Source organism: Doryrhamphus excisus, chromosome 2 (assembly GCF_030265055.1).
Source record: "Doryrhamphus excisus isolate RoL2022-K1 chromosome 2, RoL_Dexc_1.0, whole genome shotgun sequence".
Lineage (NCBI taxonomy): Eukaryota > Metazoa > Chordata > Actinopteri > Syngnathiformes > Syngnathidae > Doryrhamphus > Doryrhamphus excisus.
In genome coordinates this window covers 26,415,363-26,436,997 of record NC_080467.1, presented here as the reverse complement: position 1 = coordinate 26,436,997, position 21,635 = coordinate 26,415,363, and the positions used below count along the sequence as shown (strand labels likewise).

At 39.4% G+C, this 21,635-nt stretch overlaps 1 protein-coding gene across 3 annotated transcripts in view; it reads left to right on the top strand.

Moving 5' to 3' along the window:
• pdgfc (platelet derived growth factor c) overlaps positions 1 to 8,906 on the top strand; it is a 43,784-nt gene extending 34,878 nt beyond the window's left edge. For 2 of the 3 annotated variants that reach the window (XM_058062054.1, XM_058062074.1), the window contains 3 exons: positions 6,784 to 6,991; positions 7,090 to 7,310; positions 8,216 to 8,906. In XM_058062054.1, coding sequence (XP_057918037.1) covers positions 6,784 to 6,991; positions 7,090 to 7,310; positions 8,216 to 8,350 — 564 coding nt within the window. In that variant the 3' untranslated portion in view covers positions 8,351 to 8,906. The remainder of the gene's footprint in view (positions 1 to 6,783; positions 6,992 to 7,089; positions 7,311 to 8,215) is intronic. The other variant, XM_058062063.1, reaches the window with a different exon arrangement.
• The last annotated feature ends 12,729 nt before the right edge of the window (positions 8,907 to 21,635 follow it).

The following is a 21,635-nucleotide window of genomic DNA, read 5'->3' as shown; positions in this document are numbered from 1 at the left end:
CACAGTGGTGTGGAAAAAGTACCACTTCCTGGTTATTTTGCATGTTTATGACACTTATAAATGTTTCAAATCATGAAACAACTGCACTCCATTTTGTTTTTCTTCAACCATGTAGAGGTGCTGGTGTGTTTTGGATCATCAGCTTGAGGTCACCAACAAATAACCAGACATTTTCCTTCAGTATGTTTTGGTATACAGCAGAATTCATGGGAGTCTAAAGCAGCAAAACAGCCCCAGACCATCACACTACCACCACCATATTTTACTGTTTGTATGATGTTCTTTTTATGAAATTACTTTGATACCAAATGTTATGGGACACAAGTTCTTGGAGTCTCGTCAGACTACAGAGTATTTTCCCGAAGGTCTTGGTGATCATCAAGATGTTTTCTGGCAAATATTGATATGAGTCTTAATGTTCTTTATGTTCAGCAGTGGTTTTTGTCTTGGAACTCTTCCATGCAGGTTACTTTTGCCCAGTGTCTTTCTTATGGTGGAGTCATGAACACTGACCTTAACTGAGGCAAGCGAGGCCTGCAGTTCTTTGGATGTTGTTGTGGGGTCTTTTGTGACCTTTTGGATGAGTTGTTGCTGCGCTCTTGGGGCTATTTTGTATAGTATTCCTATACTATTCCTGTGAAAGTTCACCACTTGTCCCTGCTTTCAGCATTTGTGGATAACTGCTCTCACTGTGGTTTGCTGGAGTCCTAAAGCTTTATAAATGGCTTAATAATATACCTATCTTTAAGTTATGTTTTAACAGGAGGACAATCACTCTCTCACACAGGGCCATGTTGGTTTGGATTTTTCTCTTGTTTCATTTAAAATTTGCATTTTATGTTGAGTTTTGGCTGCATGGCGGTCGAGTGGTTAGCGCGCAGACCTCACAACTAGGAGACCTGGGTTCAATCCCACCCTCGGCCATCTCTGTGTGGAGTTTGCATGTTCTCCCCGTGCATGCGTGGGTTTTCTCCGGGTACTCCGGTTTCCTCCCACATTCCGAAAACATGCTAGGTTAATTAGCGACTCCAAATTGTCCATAGGTATGAATGTGAGTGTGAATGGTTGTTTGTCTATATGTGCCCTGTGATTGGCTGGTGACCAGTCCAGTGTGTACCCCGCCTCTCAGCTGGGATAGGCAAACATTTAAGTGTCACAAACCTGCAATAAATAAGAAATCAGTAAGGGGTAAAACACTTTTTCACACAACGGCATTTTGCTAATCATGGTAAAAATGAAGGTTTGCAGCTTACATACCTTTTAAAATGAGTGTCAGTGTATCATGAAAGAACGCACAATAGTGGTAGTTAGTACATTTGCCACAGGAAGATGACATCATTGTTCATACTAGGAACTAATGGCCTTCAAAAGCAAATGTTTGCTTGCTACAAACGTCATCCCTCGCCTTTCCAAGCTGATCTGCCGCCTTCACTGACAAAAAGGTGACTCACAGGCCGTGTTGCAGCCCGTCTACAGTTAATCCCAAACGTCCGCAGCGCTGTGGATTCGGACAAAAAGACTTCCTATCTTCTTTTATTCTCCCCCACCTGACTTAAGGACGAGAAAATTTGCTTTATTATGAATGGACGAGAGCGCTGTAGTTGTTCAATACTAACTTTCATCCACAAAAATGCACAATTTTATTATTGTTCATATACGTATCTGCGAGATGGAGTGAAAGTATAAGAGTCTTTGGCTTTGAGGGTGAGAGGTTGACACTACGTATTTGTTCTCCTGGCTTGTCTTTGAAGGCTCCACAGAGGAACAGCAGTGCTCTGTTCCCAGCTACTGAGCCGGGGCCACGCTGGGGCCAGCGCTCCGGTTTATATTTAAACAAGTAAAAATTCCTCCCCACCATTTCCATGGAGGAGCAGGAGGAGAAGGAGGAGGGGTTGAGAGAAAATAAGCTCCAGTCTGTAATTGACAGGAAGACGTTTTGGCAGCCAGGCTGTTATAACACAGAGATGCTTGAAGTCAGCAAACACAACATAGTTCATTGTCTCTGTCAGGGCGCCATCTCGACAACTTCCTGTGCTAGTTTTTACACGTAAATTGTCAATGAAGTTAAAAAAAAAAAAAAAAAACGGCGCGGCAGGGAATCCTGGGAAATCTCAGTAGTTCCATGCAGAAAGTTGGCGGAATAAAATGTCTGTTTTTACTCCAACCTCAATTGCATAGTGCACAGTATGGAGGGGGGGAACACACTTTATTTCACGCACAATAGACTTTGTGGCTTAATGGAAGCAGGGAAGTGGTTTGCGAGTGCGTGACAAAGGCAAGATTGTTATCCAGATGTATCTTAATAGGCAATTTCCCAGTGAATCTGTCATTTTAGGGAGCAGAAATAAACGTGCATGGTTGTCGGGGCCCCGACAGCCGCCGCCGTTGCACGCGACTGTGCTTATTTGACCTCATGTAACTCGTAAGGAGACCATCTGACTCGCGCTAGATCAGTCCAATCAGATCCTCCACCTGCTTTCATTATGCAAAGTGCCTTCTTACAGGGAATTAAAGATGACTCAGCTGTTTTATTCTTTGAAAAAAGACCAAAATGAGATGAAAGTCTTTTCAGTTTTAAGCCTTAAACTTGTGAAAGTCATTTCTGCAGATTTAGATGAAGGTTGTGGTTGATAGCAAGGCAAATTTGAAGTAAATCATGTTTAAAAAACAATAGGATTCTTTATTCTGACAGGTATGTGCCTTTTAGGATGATCAGTGGAAGTAGGATGCACCTGAGCTCAATTTTCAGAAGGATGTAAATATTTTTACAATTAATTTTTTAAATACAGTTGCAAACATTTTTAAATATATAAACATATAAATATATAAATAAACAGACCTCTGCCAAGCGTCATCTATGCTTACATTAGAAATTAAAGCAGCTCAAAATGCTGCTATGCTAATGCTATGAAAATGATAGATATGAAAATGGCTAAAAAATACTGCCATGACAATGTTAGCATGCTATCTATGCTAACGTGCTAAAGGTGACATGCTAGCACATACTATAATAGTGCTAAGTGTTTATATATGGGCCTAGCAATGAAAATGGATAAAAATGCTAGCAATCCTTACATGTTGACCGTAGCATGTTAACACCTAGCATAATAGTAGTAAGTGTTTACATAAGTGTCTAGATATGAAAATGTCTAAAAATGCTGCTATGATAATGTTAGCCAGCTATCTATGCTAACGTGCTAATGTGCTAATGTTGACATGCTAACACTTACTATAATAGTGCTAAGTGTTTATATATGGGCCTAGCAATGAAAATGGATAAAAATACTAGCAATCCTTACATGTTGACCTTAGCATGTTAACACCTAGCATAATAGTACTAAGTGTTAACATAAGTGTCTAGATATGAAAATGTCTAAAAATGCTGCTGTGATAATGTTAGCATGCCATCTATGCTAACATGCTAACATTGACATGCTAACACATACTATAATAGTGCTAAGTGTTTATATATGGGCCTAGCAATGAAAATGGATGAAAATGCTAGCAATCCTTACATGTTGACCGTAACATGTTAACACCTAGCATAATAGTAAGTGTTTACATAAGTGTCTAGATATGAAAATGTCTAAAAATGCTGCCATAATAACGTTAGCATGCTATCTATGCTAATGTGCTAATGTTGTGCTAACATATACTATAATAGTGCTAAGTGTTTATAAATGGGCTATCTAATTATCTTTGATTGATAACCATTCAAAATAAAGTTGTAAACTTTAATAATGGTGTGGAGTGCATGAGAAAGTGGAACGGAAAACAGGTCTTTGCAAGCACATGCACGCCATGCACGCTGATGAATTTGAATGTGTGTTGTTGTTGTAGGTTCCTACATCACATCGCATGTGTTGTTCTTAATTGGCTCCACTTACAAGTCACGGCGCTCCACTTGTGTGTGTTTATTCTTTAAAAAGCGCTGAGCTTTCCTGCTCTCCTTAAATCTTCACCCTGGCCGCGTAAGGATTGCTGTGCTTGGCTTCCCCCTCTGAAGGCGAGCGAGTGCAGAGCGCCGCTAATTGGGGGAGTATTGCGCCGTCAAAATTCATAGACTGTTAATGACTTCCAGTCGGCGCTGTTGGACTCTGCCAAGGCTTCGGCTAATTTGCTGCTACTGGAAACACGCTGCCAAGATCCTCCACATTCCCATCCATTTATCTCAGCCAGGCTCCAACCCAAAGCAATCTGGGCCCGCTTTCTTAACGAGGGACTCTTGTTAGCGGGGGACGTGCACACAGATGTGCGTCAGATTTTTTTTTTAAGGGGAAGGGGTTGATGGAGGTGTGGCCAACATATTGAGGATTAGTGCACATTGTCGCTGTTTGTGTCACATTAACAGTTTATTGAGAAGGACAGTGAGAAAAGTAGCAATAAAGTGTTTGCAAAAGGGCATCAGACCAATATATATATGATACCGTTGGGTGCAACTCTTCATTTTTGTATTTTTATTGATATTTATTTATTAATTTTGAATAATTTCACTGGAAGACAAAAACATTTGTAACATTTTTTTTAAAAAGTTTTTAAAAAGTTTTCATTTTCATTTTATTTATATACCAGTATTTATATAATTTTTTTTCATTATTATTCTATTTATATACCATTATTTATATACACTTTTTCAGCATTATTTTATTTATATAACAGTATTTTATTTTAAAAAATCATTATTATTTTATTTATATACCATTATTTATATACAATTTTTCAGCATTATTTTATGTATATAACAGTATTTTATTTAAAAAAAACATTATTATTTTATTTATATACCATTATTTATATAAAATTTTTCAGCATTATTTTGTTTATAAACCAGTATTTTTATTTTTAAAAATCATTATTATTTTATTTATATACCAGTATTTTTCTTTAAAAAAATCATTATATTAAATATTATTCTATGTCATTATTTATTCATTTTATTTATTATTTTAACTCATATTAAAGTTAAATACCAAATAAATACCAAATACAGTTCCTTGCCCTTTTAAGGAGTTTTTTTTTTCAATGTAAAAAAGCTCCATTCTTTTTTTTTCATGCTGCTTAATCCTTATTAGGTTAGCGGGGGTATGCTGGAGCCTATCCCAGGTGACTGGGGTACACCCTGGCCTGGAAAAAACTCCACTGTTGATTCATGCTAAAACCTCACAGTTTAAGCATTTGAAGCAGAAGCTGTGTAGCATCAAATTCAATCAACGGAAATGTTTATTTGGCATAGTTATGTGTTGCTAGGCAGATTTCCTCTGACTCAGTCGTTACTGATGACCAAAAACCAGCACAATAAGTACTTTCCTTCATGCAGGTTTTGCAGTTGATTTACCAGTCTGTATTAGGTATTAGCTACATTAGCTATATATATTTTTTACAGCTTCGTTCCGATGACTTAATTACAAAAACATAGCAAAGCTGCTAACCAGCGTTTGCAGATGGCCGCCCCTCCCTGTGTTTGAGGTCCGTGTATATACAGTATGTAATGTAGCCTTAAGAAAATAAGACAGGAAGTCCGTGTTAGCGCCAGACGGCAGCCAAATTCATTAGCGGTATGATATTTATATTCTTCAACATCAATATATGACCTCATGATGTCCTCATTTTACCCCGTTTATTGCTTTTAGAGTTACGGCTCCAACAGGAAGTAGATATTCTAACCACAATTTGTACCCTTTTTTGTCTGTTCTTTACAAAGAGGTCTTCCTCCCCCGGGGCTGAAAGAGCTGCCATGTTTCCTAAGATGTGTTTTTGTTCTGTCGCAATGATGCCTTCTGGCTGTCACTCACGTGAGATTAGTGAGCAGTCGACATGTCGGGCAACAAGACATTCACTTCCATTCATTTTTACCGCTTATCCTCACGAGGGTCGCGGGGGTGCTGGAGCCTATCCCAGCTGTCTTCGGGCGAGAGGCGGGGTACACCCTGGACTGGTGGCCAGCCAATCACAGGGCACATATAGACAAACAACCATTCACACTCACATTCATACCTATGGACAATTTGGAGTCGCTAATTAACCTAGCATGTTTTTGGAATGTGGGAGGAAACCGGAGTACCCGGAGAAAACCCACGCATGCACAGGGAGAACATGCAAACTCCACACAGTGATGGCCGAGGGTGGAATTGAACCCCGGTCTCCTAGCCGAGAGGTCTGCGTGCTAACCACTTGCCCGCCGTGCAGCTCATGAGTTACAATATGGCAAATTTATGGGATATTATTTTTAAAAATAGGAGGGAGATGGGATTTTGTCCCTTCTTTGTGTTGCACGATCAATTTAATCTACCTTTAGAATCCAATTTGTCAGTACCTCGAACTGACCAGACTGGTCACCAGCCAATCACAGGGCACATATAGACAAACAACCATTCACACTCACATTCATACCAATGGACAATTTGGAGTCGCTAATTAACCTAGCATGTTTTTGGAATGTGGGAGGAAACCGGAGTACCCGGAGAAAACCCACGCATGCACGGGGAGAACATGCAAACTCCACACAGAGATGGCCAAGGGTGGAATTGAACTCAGGTCTACTAGCTGTGAGGTCTGCGCACTAACCACTAGACCGCCGTGTAGCCCTCATTTTTAAATAAATTAAAATAATTTTTTAATAATAAAAATGAAAAAAAGAGAACACAGAGAGCGTTGGTCTTCCTCCGTGAACAGGAAGTCAATGTCTTGTTGACAATTACAATAAAGTTACAACTGGGATAGGCTCCAGCATGCCTTTTTTTTGCATCTATAATATTCATAACCAATCAACATTCCTAAGTGCAGGTTTCCCCGGAAGCAGAATCCGTGGCCGTGCTCCCGCCATCCCAGCAGGACATCCAGGAGTTGTCTGCCTCCGTGTCGGGTCTGAGGACGTTGGAGGACGTGATGAAGTACCTGGAGCCAGACCGCTGGCAGCTGGACATGGAGGACCTGTACAAGCCTACTTGGCACGTGCTTGGGAAGTCCTTCCTCCACACCAAGAAGGCAAGAGGTACTATAGCGTCACCTTTTACTGGTTTTGGTGGTCCTAGTGGTCCTGGTCCAAGCCCAGTGCAAAGGAGTACAGATGTCTCTTTCCTGCTTTTCAAGGAGGAGTCGACCTCAATCTGCTGCGGGAGGAAGCTCAGCTGTACAGCTGCACCCCCAGAAACTTCTCTGTGTCCTTGCGTGAGGAGCTGAGAAGGACAGATGTCATCTTCTGGCCCAGCTGCCTCCTGGTGAGGCGCTGCGGTGGGAACTGCGCCTGTTGCTCGCATCGCTGCTACGACTGCCAGTGTGTGCCCGCCAGGCTCACCAAGAAATACCACGAGGTAAGATGATGACTTTGCCAGCTTATGCTATTAAAAAGAATTCACACCCGCGACTAAAAAATGCATTTAAGCTGGCAAAGATCATGTTGGATGAAGATGGATTGATTGTTTAATTTTTGAATTCAAATGGTAAATGTGCAACAATGACTTAGTTTATAGCCAGTTTGATCGTATATGTGGATAAAAGTCCGCCATGTCGTTATGAAACTTTATCTATTTTTATATATAGACCCGAGTTCAATTCCACCCTCGGCCATCTCTGTGTGGAGTTTGCATGTTCTCCCCGTGCATGCGTGGGTTTTCTCCGGGCACTCCGGTTTCCTCCCCCATTCCAAAAACATGCTAGGTTAATTAGCGACTCCAAATTGTCCATAGGTGTGAATGGTTGGTCGCCCGGGCTATAAACATCCAGCAGCAACACGACATTTTGGCATGGCTGCTATTTTGATGAAGAATCTACTTTGAGAAGCGTTTGTTTATTCTGCTTTAGATAACAGGTGTCACCCCGGGGGGACGGGGGGACGGGGCTGGAAACACAAACAACAGTAACAATAATTGCAATGACAGAACAACAAAGACAAACAGGACCGCATCAGCAAATGTCTATGGTGGTTATAAAAGACCATAATGGAGAGGACAACAATGTATCTCAGTGGGCATCTTGGGGAGTTTTACTCATGGAGGTTGTAAATCAGAGTTTCTATAACTCTTCCAATGTCAAAATTTGTCTGAAATAAGACAAAACGTGCATAATGGACACCCACAATGTACCCCACCGGGCATCCTCCAGTGGTTTATAAGACTGGACAGTACCAGTCATAAATTTGGGGACACCTATATATGCTTTTAAATGAGAATTTGTCCAAATAAATATGAACATGAAGATCTTGTTTGTTCTCTGCCAGGTTCTGCTGCTGAAGCACCGAAGCGGAGGCCGAGGCCTGCAGAAGTCCATGACGGACGTGGCCTTGGAGCACCACGAGGAGTGCTCGTGCGTCTGCAAAGACAACGAGCACCCGGCACACGCCGGACACGTCTAAACCACCGCCACTGGACTCCTTTTACGCTGTTGAGGATGCAAGACTCCAAAATTCCCTTGGAAGACAAACTGAGCTCCTCACAGATAAGAAGCGTTTGCTCTTCTTCAGGTGCTTTTTGGCCTCCATGGGCTGATCTTGTCACAGAAAACAGGAACGTGTGTCTTTTATCTTTTGATGTTTCCTTCCTTCTTGGTGCTTCCATCGAGAAGAGACGTGCTTTATCCTGGAAGACGCCAAGGGCCTCGCTAATGACACCAGTTGATCGCGTGTAAATATTCTCTTTGCATTTCTCTAAGGTGCCTTTTCTTCCTACCAAAGACACGTCACAAACACCTTCTTTCAACTATTTATTTACCTCTGCAGATAAAAGACGGTTAGCAGCAAAAGCGTTTCTACATGTCAGGTCTTTGTAGAGAAAGACTCCCTTTTCTTCTTCCATTTTGCCTTTTTTATTCATGTCTCTTCAGTCATTTGCATCACTTATTTATCTCTGATTCCCTGCAGCAACTCTTGGTGTATTCTACTCCACGCAAATTCTGAAATAAAGTCTTTCATTTCTTGCCACAATGCTATAATTGGAGTTTGAGACTAAGACCAGCGGCGACATCCAAACATTGATTTATTTATTGGAATTTTATTGAAAGTTGGCACTAAAAATTCCCATAAATCAAACATTTCATTACAAATTGTGTTTTGTTAATGTAAGATATATATTAAAATGTAATTATAAGTCATAATTTTAATCAAAAATATTTTTAAATATGTAATGTAATGCATTTTATCGTATATTTTGATGTTTTGTAAAATATTTTAATGTAAAATTTTCACTAAATGCATATTTTATTTCACTAAGTAAATATTTGTATATATAATCTTTATGAAATGTCATATTTAATCCATTTAATACATTATCTCAACTTAAATTAAATTAAAAGACAAAACAGTTAAATTGTTTTATTCAATTTTTTTATTTGTAAAATATTTACTAAAATTAAGTCATACACTACATAAGAAATTAAAATGTAAAATAATTTATCAAATTTAACATTTAACGCATTAAAGAAATTGATAAAGTGAGACTTCACAAACGTTTATAGTTTTATTGTTTTTATATTTATTATAAAATTATTTTTATATTTATTAATAACACCAAATGCTGCACAGCATAACTTTCAGGGTTAAGTAAATATATTTTTAAGCATATATTGTTTATATTTTCATTTTTCAAACTTAATTTTGGTTTAAAATGTATTAACCCGCCATTTTAATTTAAAATATTTTAAAATATATAATATTTATCAAAATTAATTTTCAGTTTATTTTTAAAAAATTGTGTTTTAATAATTTGTCAAAAAATTCTCACAAACCTGGTAAATCAGGCGTTTTTTTGTAATATTTGTAAAGAATTATGTAATATTAAAGTAAATCATGCAAACATTTAATCAATTGTCAAATTTGCCCCAAAAACCTGTTGCATCTGTTGATTATATTATAAAAACATGTAATTTTAAAGAATGTTGTGTTAGTAAAATGCAGCCATAATAAGTCATTTTGCTTGTATTTAATTTAAATATTAAATATACAATTTATAAAATGAACTATTTAATTCATTTAAGAAATTGATGTCATGCTCTCATTTTTGGAGGATCAAATATCCCACAAAATTGAATCATAAATCCATCAATATCTGGCCCCCATATTCTCTCCAGAAGCCGCTTTTTTTTTCTTTCCATCATCTCTAAATCATACCGACTTTTGTCCTCAGCCTGGAGCAGCAGGTGACTCAGGAGGAGAGTCCTGGTTTGTCATTTCACGCTTCTCTCCCGACTAATTGTTGTCATCTAATGTGCTTGCTGGCAGGCGTGTTTGATGGCGCCAGATGCTCCTGCTGCATAAATGCATCACGACCACCACCCTTCTAATGTGAAAGGTACTCACCTTATCGACATTTCACCATCCACAAGCAAAATGATGGAAGGGGCCTCTGCTTTGACCTTTCATCTCCATATTTGCATCAATAAATGCTGGAAGTCTTTGACCTTGTGGACATGAAGGTACGTATGTAAGTATATATGTATGTACGTATGTATGTATATGATAGCCAACATGAGATGTGATCTAAAAAGCATCCATCTCCTCTAAGTGGAGAGTCACCATAGATTCAGGGTCCATTTAGAAGAACACTACTGCTGCTTGCTCTCAAAGGAGGACTTAGAGGAGAGGGGGGGGGGGGATATGGCAGGCCCCCCCGGTCCAAATGACATCTCCAGAATATCTAATTGGTCCAAGTATGGATGCAAAGGCCAAATTGACGGGTGCACGTTTGTGCTGGGAGATAATTACAGGGAGCACTTTTTTTTCCCAGAAGCCGGACATGGTTTCTGGGAAGGGCCTGCAGGACTTGAGTGCGCGATTAATCAGCACTCAGGGAATCGCTTATGAGGACACGGCGTCATGTGAAATATACTGCAGGTTCAAACCTTGGACACATGTGATGGACGAGAGCTCACTCAGCACTCTAACTCTACGAGCACGTTAGCCAGGAAACCATCAAAGCGGTTCTTGCGGGTTATGATGAGCGGCCAACGTTAACAGCTGCTACGGTCCACACACTTCACGCACGTGACCCTTCAACCCGACTACCCCTCAGCTTTCCATACCACGCACTGAGGGAAAACCGAGGAAAATAAATAAAATTAGACTAGAAAATGACTCGGAGAACCCAGACTTCTGTCAAGTTTTGAGTTTTAGTCACGAATATTAGCACTACATTTATTGTATCTACACATTTAAATTCCTTGACCATAAAGCATATCACAGAAGCCATTAAATGACTTGAAAAATGCTAACATTAGCATGCTAACACCTAAAATAATAGCACAAAGCCTTTGTATAAATGCCTACCTCTAAAAATGTTAGTATAATCATGTTAGCATGCTAACATTCTAATGTTGGCATACTAAAGCTAGTATGCTAACATGATTATAATAGCATTGTGGGCGATCTTCATGAATATGAACTTAAGCGCACTTAATCATGTTAATATTAGCATCCTAACCCTTAGCATGGCAGTGCTAAGTGTTCATATATGTGCTTATCCATGAAATGCCACTATATTAATGTGAGCATGCTAGTAATGCTAGAGTGTTAAGATTAGCATGCTAACACCTAAAACGGTCGTAACTTGCAATGTTAAAGAATCCTTTAAAATTGAACCCAGACTTCTGTCAAGTTTTGAGTTGTAGTCACAAATATTATTCCTACATTTATTGTATCTACACATTTAAATTCCTTGACCATAAAGCATATCACAGAAGCCATTAAATGACTTGAAAAATGCTAACATTAGCATAACACCTAAAATAATAGCACAAAGCCTTTGTATAAATACCTACCTCTAAAAATGTTAGTATAATCATGTTAGCATGCTAACATTCTAATGTTAGCATACTAAAGCTAGTATGCTAACATGATCATAATAGCATTTTTGGCTTAATCATGTTAATGTTAGCATCCTGACCCTTAGCATGGCAGTGCTAAGTGTTCATGTAAGTGCTTATCCATGAAATGCTACTATATTAATGTGAGCATGCTACTAATGCTACAATGCTAACATTAGCATGCTAACACCTAAAACGGCCGTAACTTGCAGTGTTAAAGAATCCTTTAAAATTTAATCCAAATGCATTCAGAACTTTTCGAGTTATTTGGGACACAAACAAACAAAATATTATACATCAATTTTTTTATGCTTGTTTACCCTCAAAACATAATAAAGTGTAATATGTATATGTTTATATGTAATATTTCATCTCCAAGTGTATTATGTGATATATGAGAATATTTTGAAAGGGAAAAAAACATAAATATTAATATTAGAAATATTATTTGACATTTTTGTGTTATAATTTTTGTTAAATAATATTTTTTGCAATTTTATTTTATTTTTTAATATTACTTTTCTCTCTTAAAAATGTGTATAACAGGGAAAAAAGGGGTTTTGGACACAGGAGACATGACTTGCCCATACCTATACCTTTAAGTCACACACACACACACACACACACACACACACACACACACACACACATTTCTTGCTTTGAAAAGGAGACTTAAACTTAAAGAACACATGTGAGTAAAGTCCAACACACATCCCAGTCAGTCGTCCACTGAAAAGTCCCATTGATGCCCTCAGGTCTTCAACAGGTCTTCAAAGTCTGCTCAGGAGATGATGTGGTTTGTGTTGGGTGGAGTGTGCGTCTATCAACTGTGAACACACACACACACACACACACACACACATATATATATACGCAGGCTATGGGCGTCTTCCCTTTCCAGCTCATAATTATGCAAACTAGCGGTGATCAGCCAATAAAAATAAATGTGAAGCGTGTGTTTTTGTACACGAGGACTTCCTGTCTCCTCCCGGGCCTCCCAAACGGTGTCCGACGAGCGTTTTTAATGGCTAAAACAAACTCTGCCATGGCTCGTTGTTATCAACACACTGGCTGCTGTCCTTTTTAGGGAAGAATGTTGGAATGCCGCTATGCTTAGCAAGGCATCAGCCTGGAACATCACGTGTGTGTGTGTGTTTCTTTTCCAGTAAAATGATTATTTTACATCACCTCAATGATTTTACCATAAAAGGTCAAATGCATTATGATGCATTTCTATAAGCTGTTAAAAAGACATCAATTATATCCAAACAGAGAGTGTTCCACCATGACACTTTACAACCTTTAGGCCAGGTATAGTGACATAGGACTTCAGAGGGTTTGCCACCAGCTGCTTACAATTATCTGTCTTGTAGTTTCTGTTACCGGTTCGTGAAATTTCTCGATATGCATGCATTTTTTTTCCAGTAGTCCACTACCAAGAGAGTGATTTCTGCAAATAAATACAAACATTTTGTGAATATTGTTAGCGCGCGGACCTCACAGCTAGGAGACCAGGGTTCAATTCCACCCTCGGCCATCTTTGTGTGGAGTTTGCATGTTCTCCCCGTGCATGCGTGGGTTTTCTCCAGGTACTCCGGTTTCTTTCTCCAGGTACTCCGGTTTCCTCCCACATTCCAAAAACATGCTAGGTTAATTAGCGACTCCAAATTGTCCATAGGTATGAATGGGAGTGTGAATGGTTGTTTGTCTATATGTGCCCTGTGATTGGCTGGCCACCAGTCCAGGGTGTAGAAGACAGCCGGGATAGGCTCCAGCACCCACCGCGACCCTCGTGAGGATTAGCAGTTGAAAATGAATGAATGAATATGATATGGATGATACTGAGTCTAAAAATGGGTCTAAAAATGTTGGCAGAACCGGGTTCAATTCCACCCTCGGCCATCTCTGCGTGGAGTTTGCATGTTCTCCCCGTGCATGCGTGGGTTTTCTCCGGGTACTCCGGTTTCCTCCCACATTCCAAAAACATGCTAGGTTATTTGGCCACTCCAAATTGCCCATAGGTATGAATGTGAGTGTGAATGGTTGTTTGTCTATATGTGCCCTGTGATTGGCTGGCCACCAGTCCAGGGTGTAGAAGGCCTTATTTTGCAGAAATGTCCCATTTTGACCCAATACTGTATCTTGGAAACCATAGCCAATCTGCACTTCTGACTTCCTTATGTTCGAACAGAAGTCCAACAACATCACACCGCATGGGTTCAAATCGGGGAGCCAGTTCCTCCCAATCAGCCCCGCCAAGTCACGCTGTCATTGCCCACATGGGCATTGAAGTCTGAAGTCATTGAACTACGGCGTCACCAGCTGGAGTGCTTTCCAGCATCCCTCTGATGGACTGTTGAACTGCTGTTTGGCACGAACGCACAAACGACAGTCAGGACACTGGACAAATGACTCTCTCGTTAACGGGGGATGGCTCCAACATGGAGGCACCGAGCCGTAAATAACCCCAAACCAGCTCTCGGCTTCTCCCCTGCAGCAAGTCAGGGTAGAACAAGGTCCAGCTCCTTTGTTTTGGGTTCCAGAACCTGAACTGTGGGTCGAGGTGAGTCCAGTTGGAATGCCTCTTGCACAAGTTTGGGTTCATTTCCCACCAGATTTAGCCGCCATATGTTCACCTCCAAGCCCATGGCTCCAAGATGAGGCCCGGGTATCCCACGTCCAGACAAGGTGTGGTCCATCTTGTGTTTCTTCAGTCCTTTTTTGATGTTCTTGGCATGGAAGTGTGATGAATGATGATAATATGAGATAGAAGGTGAGATGGTGGAGCAGCTTTAGAGGAAGCATGCATGCATGCACCGCTGGCATCCATTCATAAGAATCTCCAGTGCGATTGCCAAACCCCTCGCTATCACTGCCAAGGCATGCACGGATCAACGATCAGTGGCATCCCTGTGTTTCCATCACAGACGGTGCGCTCAGTAGGAGAACTGGAGGAGGAAGAAGAAACAAATCCAACTCTGATCTGCTTTTTGTGCAGAGCGGCTTGTGCAGATCTCCCATGGGCGTCTTTCCATTTAGATCAAAGCAAGCCCGGCCTGAAATGCAAACACGCTGAAACATCTGCACCACGCAGGGTCCATCATAACGCGTCCATCTCAGCATGAGCGTCTGCCAAGTGGACATAATGAAACTGGCTCCTCACTAATGCTGTCTGGAGCTCAGACTCCCCCCGTCAACAACGTCGGGGCTCGTTTGAAACAGACAAGAACCAGAATAAGGAGGAGGAAATCTAAGTGCAAAGGAATGCTGGGAATAATAAAATGCAGTCGACATCCCGACATACCTGAGGGATGATGCAAGTAAACGCATTCAATATAAGAATAATGTATTTGAACGCCTCGCTTAATAAACAGTGTGCAAATGAAACACCTTCTCGTAGAAGAAACAAGGTCTTTATTCGGTCAGACGCTTCTCTGGTGATGCTGTTACCATGGAGATAGACATCTCAAATCGCCCACAGGAGGAGGTTGTGGGTGTTGTACTTATGCAGACGTCGCCCTCAAGCGACCCCGCCTTCTCTTTATTTTATACACTGTGACTGAAGTGACCCAAACAAGGCATGACGTCAATAGGTACACATGCAGTATTATAAAGGTATTTATGCTAACAATACTCGATGTCAGAAATGAAAAATCATAAGCACCGACCATGCAATCTTCCCAGCTTGGGAATTTTAAGATGGTAGAGTTCATATATCACAGACTGACTTTGGAGCCGGTTGCCTGGCAACCACCCCAACGTGTCTCTCTTAGCACAGCACAGTGGGCGCTAACAGCAGCCAGACAGACATCTCATTCAAAGGGCTGGCATCGTCTTATGTCTGGTAACTGGGAGCAGATATCACACTTATGTATATATAATACAATCAAAATAAGAGAAAGAACGGGTGTGTACAGTCTTGGTGAAGTTAGCTTCAAGAAAAGATGAGTAGAAGATGATTCCTTGTATTTAAAGTATTATTGTTAGGAACGGAATACTTTCCACTCTGTTGTAATTAAGCACAAACATGTCTCAGTACTTACCCAAAACAGAAAATTGAATTGTTTTACAATCAATTGAGGGGGGGGGGGGGGGGGGGGGGGGGAAGTCTAATTATAACAAAAAGAAAATTTTACAAGAAGAACAAAAATATTTGAAAAATACAAACAAATAAAATAAGTAATTAAATAATATAATATAATATATATTAATATATATTATATAAATATATATATATATATAAATATAATATATAATTAATATATATTATATTAATATAATATAATATAATATATATTAATATAATGTAATATAATATATTATATTATAATAATTAATAAAATAAAATACAAACAAAAACACATTATTAAATGGCACTTTGTAGCTGTCATACAACATCAGTCAGCTGACATATAACATCAGTCAGCTGACATTAAGCTCCCCTCCTGATTGGCTGTTGTCCCCCCGCCGCTATCATGAAGCGGTGGAGTAATTCAAGTTTCAAGCTACATACGAAAATGCAACTTTCATCTTTATTCTTCAAATTACGGATAAACGAACTCAGCGGTGAGATTCCTATGTCTATAACACAATTATCCGTTCACTTGTAGCGGCTAGTTGTGTAGGAAAAAAAGTCAATTGTTTGATGGCTTTGCTTCACGTCCTGAACTTCACTATAAAAATGCGTGTTTTTTTACACTTCTGCCTGTTAAGCCATAATTTTATGATGCATTGGAAAATATACACATTGCTGGCAGCTTTTTAATATGTTGCCTTGACTTCGGCTGCATTGTCTTTTGAATAATTATTTTAATTTCTTGAATATTTGTAGTGTTTGATGGCAAATGCTAACTGGGCTAATAATTGAACTGTGGGTCTAATGAACGCTATGGAGTTATTTTAATTGACATATTACTGGTACTCGTGTTATGTCCACAACTATTGATGAATTATGTGTAATTATCTTTATGAACTGTAAATTATTTAATTAGATTTAATGACTACTTTGATTACCTGTCAACTTTGAAACTGTGAATGTGAAATACTAATTATTAGTACAAATATTACTGCTGAAACATCATTAAAAAGTCACTTTAGCATAATAGAAGGCCTTTTGAAAGGACCCTGCAGGAATATAATATAGTAGCATGACTGATGAGTATAATGTTATATTTACTCAACTGCAAAGAGTATCGGGCGTTCATTGGCACGGAGCTTGCGATGAACATTGTGAGAGTTCATGCGAGTACATTAGCAGCCGCATCGGCTTAAGGACTTAAACGGGCAGTTTGGTATGAGTCAGTGGCTCAGACGTGACAACACCGCGCTTTAAATAAACATACTTTCTTTCTACTCCGTTTGGGCCAAGATGTGTTTTTTATTATTGCGGCTGTGACCTGGAAACGGTGCCTATTTAAATATTTGGAACATTTCAAGGCCCATTAAAGACATTCAAGTTTGAGCCTAAACTGCTCTTTATGGGTTCTTGATTCGGGATCACTGCGTGGAGTCACATTCTTGACTGTTTAATGCTATAGACCTAAATAACAGTGACCCTCCCTGCGATTAAAAAGGAACAAAGAGATGGAAAATGTTGATGTCCGTCCAGTTACTGTAATGGGGTCAGAATGGGAGCTGCAAGCGTCTTATTCAAACAATTAGACGGCTTCATTTAGGAACAGGAAGGGTTAAATCCACCAGGAGGAGATGGTCATTTGTCTTTGTCAGCACACCGCAGAACATGTTTTACACAAAGCCTGCAGCATCTGCTTTGCAGCATGCATGCAGTTCTAATGAATCTTTGCTTTTACATTCCATGTTAACTATTGTTGCATGTTTTTAAGGAAGAGCCAGCAGACCAGAGAGAGAAGTGTCTGGTTCTGGTCAAAAAAGTTTGGGTGTAATTTGAATGATGCTTATTTTCCCCCCAGGGCAAACTTTGTATCCCTTCGCTGTGGCGGAAAGCCCAAATTTTCACAGTTCAGCTTCACCCATCTGTGGAGTACACGTCGGCCATGTTTGGTAGCACTGGTGCAAGTCGTCTAGGAGCCAAATTGACATTGAAGCAGCAATAATAACACAATAAAGTCAAAATATTGATCAAAGGTTATAGTATTATGGGAAGTCCAAATATAAAAAATATACCAGAAGAATAAAAAGATTTCAAAAACAACCCATTCAAACTTAAACAAAACACAATTTTTAAGTCAAAATATAAAGACAAAAAATGTGTTTATTAACAAGAAAAGAGTCACAAATTTAATAAGAAACAAACTTTAAACATTGTGGGGAAAAATAATGTCATTTTAGTCGCATATTCGTGTATTTACAAAAAGGAAACTTAGTTTCAATAAAGTTATGTTCAAAATAAGACGTTCTTAAATTGCAGTACCTAATGTGACCGTTTGAGGGCGCTGAAACACAGACAATAATTAAATTAATGATAGGATTTTACACTTAACACTTTTGAAACAACTTTTTGTGACGTTTTCAGTCGAGAAGTGTTCAAATAAATTATTTAGTTGTCTTAATGTTAATTATGATGGGAAATGGGCTGATATAATAATACAGGAATACAGTGATGTAACTTTCTGAGACAATTTCATACATGTAACTAGAATGCATCATTTTTAGTCAGCCATCACAAAGTTTTTTGTGTCGCCCCCTGCTGGTGGTAAATTATAACCATAACTCATCCAGCCGTCCCACTGTGGGGATCACACAGGAGCAATATAGCGACATCTCATTAATTAAACAGACCGTCGCTCCTTGACTGTCAGTGGACAACATGGCGCTAACAGAGACGTAGCGTGATGCATTCAAGTGCTCCCTCTTTCTCTCCGAAGGCATGCTTGATGCCACGATCAGGGCGTCTTGATTTAATGCAGGTGGTCTGGTGTCACACCAGCCTTTTCTTTGCTTCATACAGCCTACTGTGCTCACCAGGAGAAAAGCGAAGACAGGGGTTTTAATCTTAGTCAAGACCATAAAAGAAGGAAACAGTGCCACCTAGTGGGATTACTGTGTATTCCCCCGTCTTTGCAGCCATTTTGTTGTGCAAACATGCTGCAAATCATCCCTGAAGAGGTGATATATTTGCTGTTATGACTTCAGGTTGCCTATATGGTGGCTTTTAGGTGTCAAATTAATTTTCTTGCAGAAATCTTAAATTATGCAATATGTTTTTTAAAATAAGGGTTTTTTATGTTCAGTTTGTGTGCAATTTTATGTCTTGCAACTTGGATTTTTCTTTCAAATTGATAAGCTACTCTTCTCAGGATGTTCCTATTCAATTTTGGCACAAATCCACCAATTAATATCATAATAATGAAGAACTTTGTATCTCTAGAAATTATTTTAATTCGGCTTTTTTTTTTGCATCTACTCACAGTGAATACTACAGTGAATACAGACAGATGTGCAAGATGTGAAGCTGCCGTGTCAAACTTTCACCAGGATCAAATCCAGATTGTGCATTTAGAAAATCCAATCTCACATGTTCAGACATTCGTATAGCTGTCAAATCTTATCAGATCAGGTTGTTATTTGTTATGCTCTTCCATCTTATGACATTGTTTTCGCTTGGATCAACAGCCAGCTGCAGCATAAAACCAGTCTGGTGTGGGAAAATGTAACTTTTTCAAGAACATGAAAGGAAAAAAAAGCAAGAATATGACAAGAGATTTTATCTTTTGTAACGGCTAGCAGGAAGACATGTGCCATCTATTTGGTTGAAACACAGCCTGAAGAGAGTTTGTAGCCGAAAGCAGACAAACAGGCTGACTTTCTCTGGAGATTTCAAGTGTTTGAGTGTGTTCTGGATGGAGAGATGGAGTACAAAGTTATTTTTTTACTCCCCTATGCTGCATGTGTACTAAGAGCTGCATACAGAAAAATTGAATGATGCTGAAATCAATCAAAAGAATGCTAAGATATCATAACAAAACATCTTAAACATATGTATTTACATATACTTTTTGTGTATGAAGGGTACCTAGAGTACCACTTGAGCATCCAAAAAAGGTACAAAAAGCAGATTACAGTATATATAAATGCAATGCAGTATTTCCATATGCACATTTGTGCATCATAATGGTGCAAAAATACACTCACTGACTCTTGGCAACTATGTTAACACCGCCCAACATAAGTATCTTTCTGACAAGCTAAGTGATGATATATCAGCTCCCTCGTCCTACCACATTAAGATACTTGCAAGCATGTTTGGCGTTGAGAAAGTTCCAAGCGTACGTATTGAGAAAAATGAATAAATAAATAAAAAGAAGCACTTATTAACATCCATCATTTGCTGCCAAGCGGTTAGAGAGACACATTGAAATGTGACCCTGGCACTGCCAGTGCTTTTTGAAATCCCAGTTGCATAGCAACGCTTCTCCATCCGCAGGCTCCGCTCCAACACCGAAATAATGAAATAAAAGTAAAGCATAAATACCATTCTGCTTTTAAGAGCGTGTATTTTGCTTTTCACTTTAAAGCGCATTTACTCCGATGTGACATTTCAGTGAAAAGCTACCTTTTCGGCCATTTGTATTGACTTATGGACTTCTATAGAGCAGCTACACACAATAACTTTCTAGATCTTCCAGAATCTGCACCTATTCCAGGTGTAAATCCTTGGATTTCTAAATGTGTCTGTTTTAATTTTGTGCGTTGCAGTTCATCACAACACACAAATCCTGGAGAGCGAACATGGCACCTGTAAAGCTGTAACACAGTGGAGTTTAAAGGGAAAGTATCCAATAGAGTGATGAATGATTGTGGGGAAAAAAAAGACAAAACAAAAGGATGATCTGATATCTGCTGACAAGTAGAGGACATGTCTCGCTGGAGGGCAAGAAAAAAAGTTGACAGAAAGTTGGAGTGGATTTATTCCATATGGGCTGAGTGTCCAGAAATATAAGAAATAAAGCTACTGCCGCTCAGTGAGTCACGCACTTGGCATGCAGCGTACAAGTAAAGGGCTCCTCTCATATGAGACAACTGGTACTTCCTGCAGTTGAGTCAATAAACGGTCTCGACCACTTCATGGTGGACATGTTGCCCTTTTAACCGTCGGTGGGGTTTATTAAATGGCTTTCATCTCACAGTGGTGTGTGTGCTCAGGACCAAAGCGTCTTCAAACAACTTGGATGGAATTAGATTTTAATACCTCGGGTGAGACCTACGTTCAAGAGCTCCTCTCCCCTCTGAGCGCCACAGCATCAGCCTCACTTTAATACACATACAGTAATTGCTGAGTGCTGGCCTTTTTTTTTTTTTACAAGGGGGGCATGGCTGTGCACTTGGCAGAAGAGCATGGAGCTTCTCTATTTTTATTTTAGTCCACAGACGCTTCTCTGCAAGGCAAAAACACAGCTCAAATAAGTTATTGCATGACAGAGAGGGTTTTTTAAGAAACGTAAATGACGGGTTATTTGCATGTTTAGAACCAGATGGGACAGTGTTTGTGGATATGAAATTTAGTGAAATAAGGTGGTCTCTCCGGCATATGAATGATGATATGCAATAATGCAGATGTAATCTTGTGCCACCTTGCAATTTTCATCATATGAATGTGTGGCCTGCAGGGACACCAACGGTCCTCTGCTTCCCTCAAGTGGTGATAATGGAGACGCTGCAGGCTCCTCAACTGTCAAGTCAACAATTGCAAATGACTGCAGACATCATCAGTGTATTTACAAAAAAAACTTTACAGTAACTAATTTAAAATTTTGTGATCTTATTTGGATATTACAGTACGCCACTTTTTAGAACGCAATTTAAACTTCCGCATCGCTGAGCTGCTTACTTCCGGAAACAGTGTACTGCGCATGCGTCAAATTGAA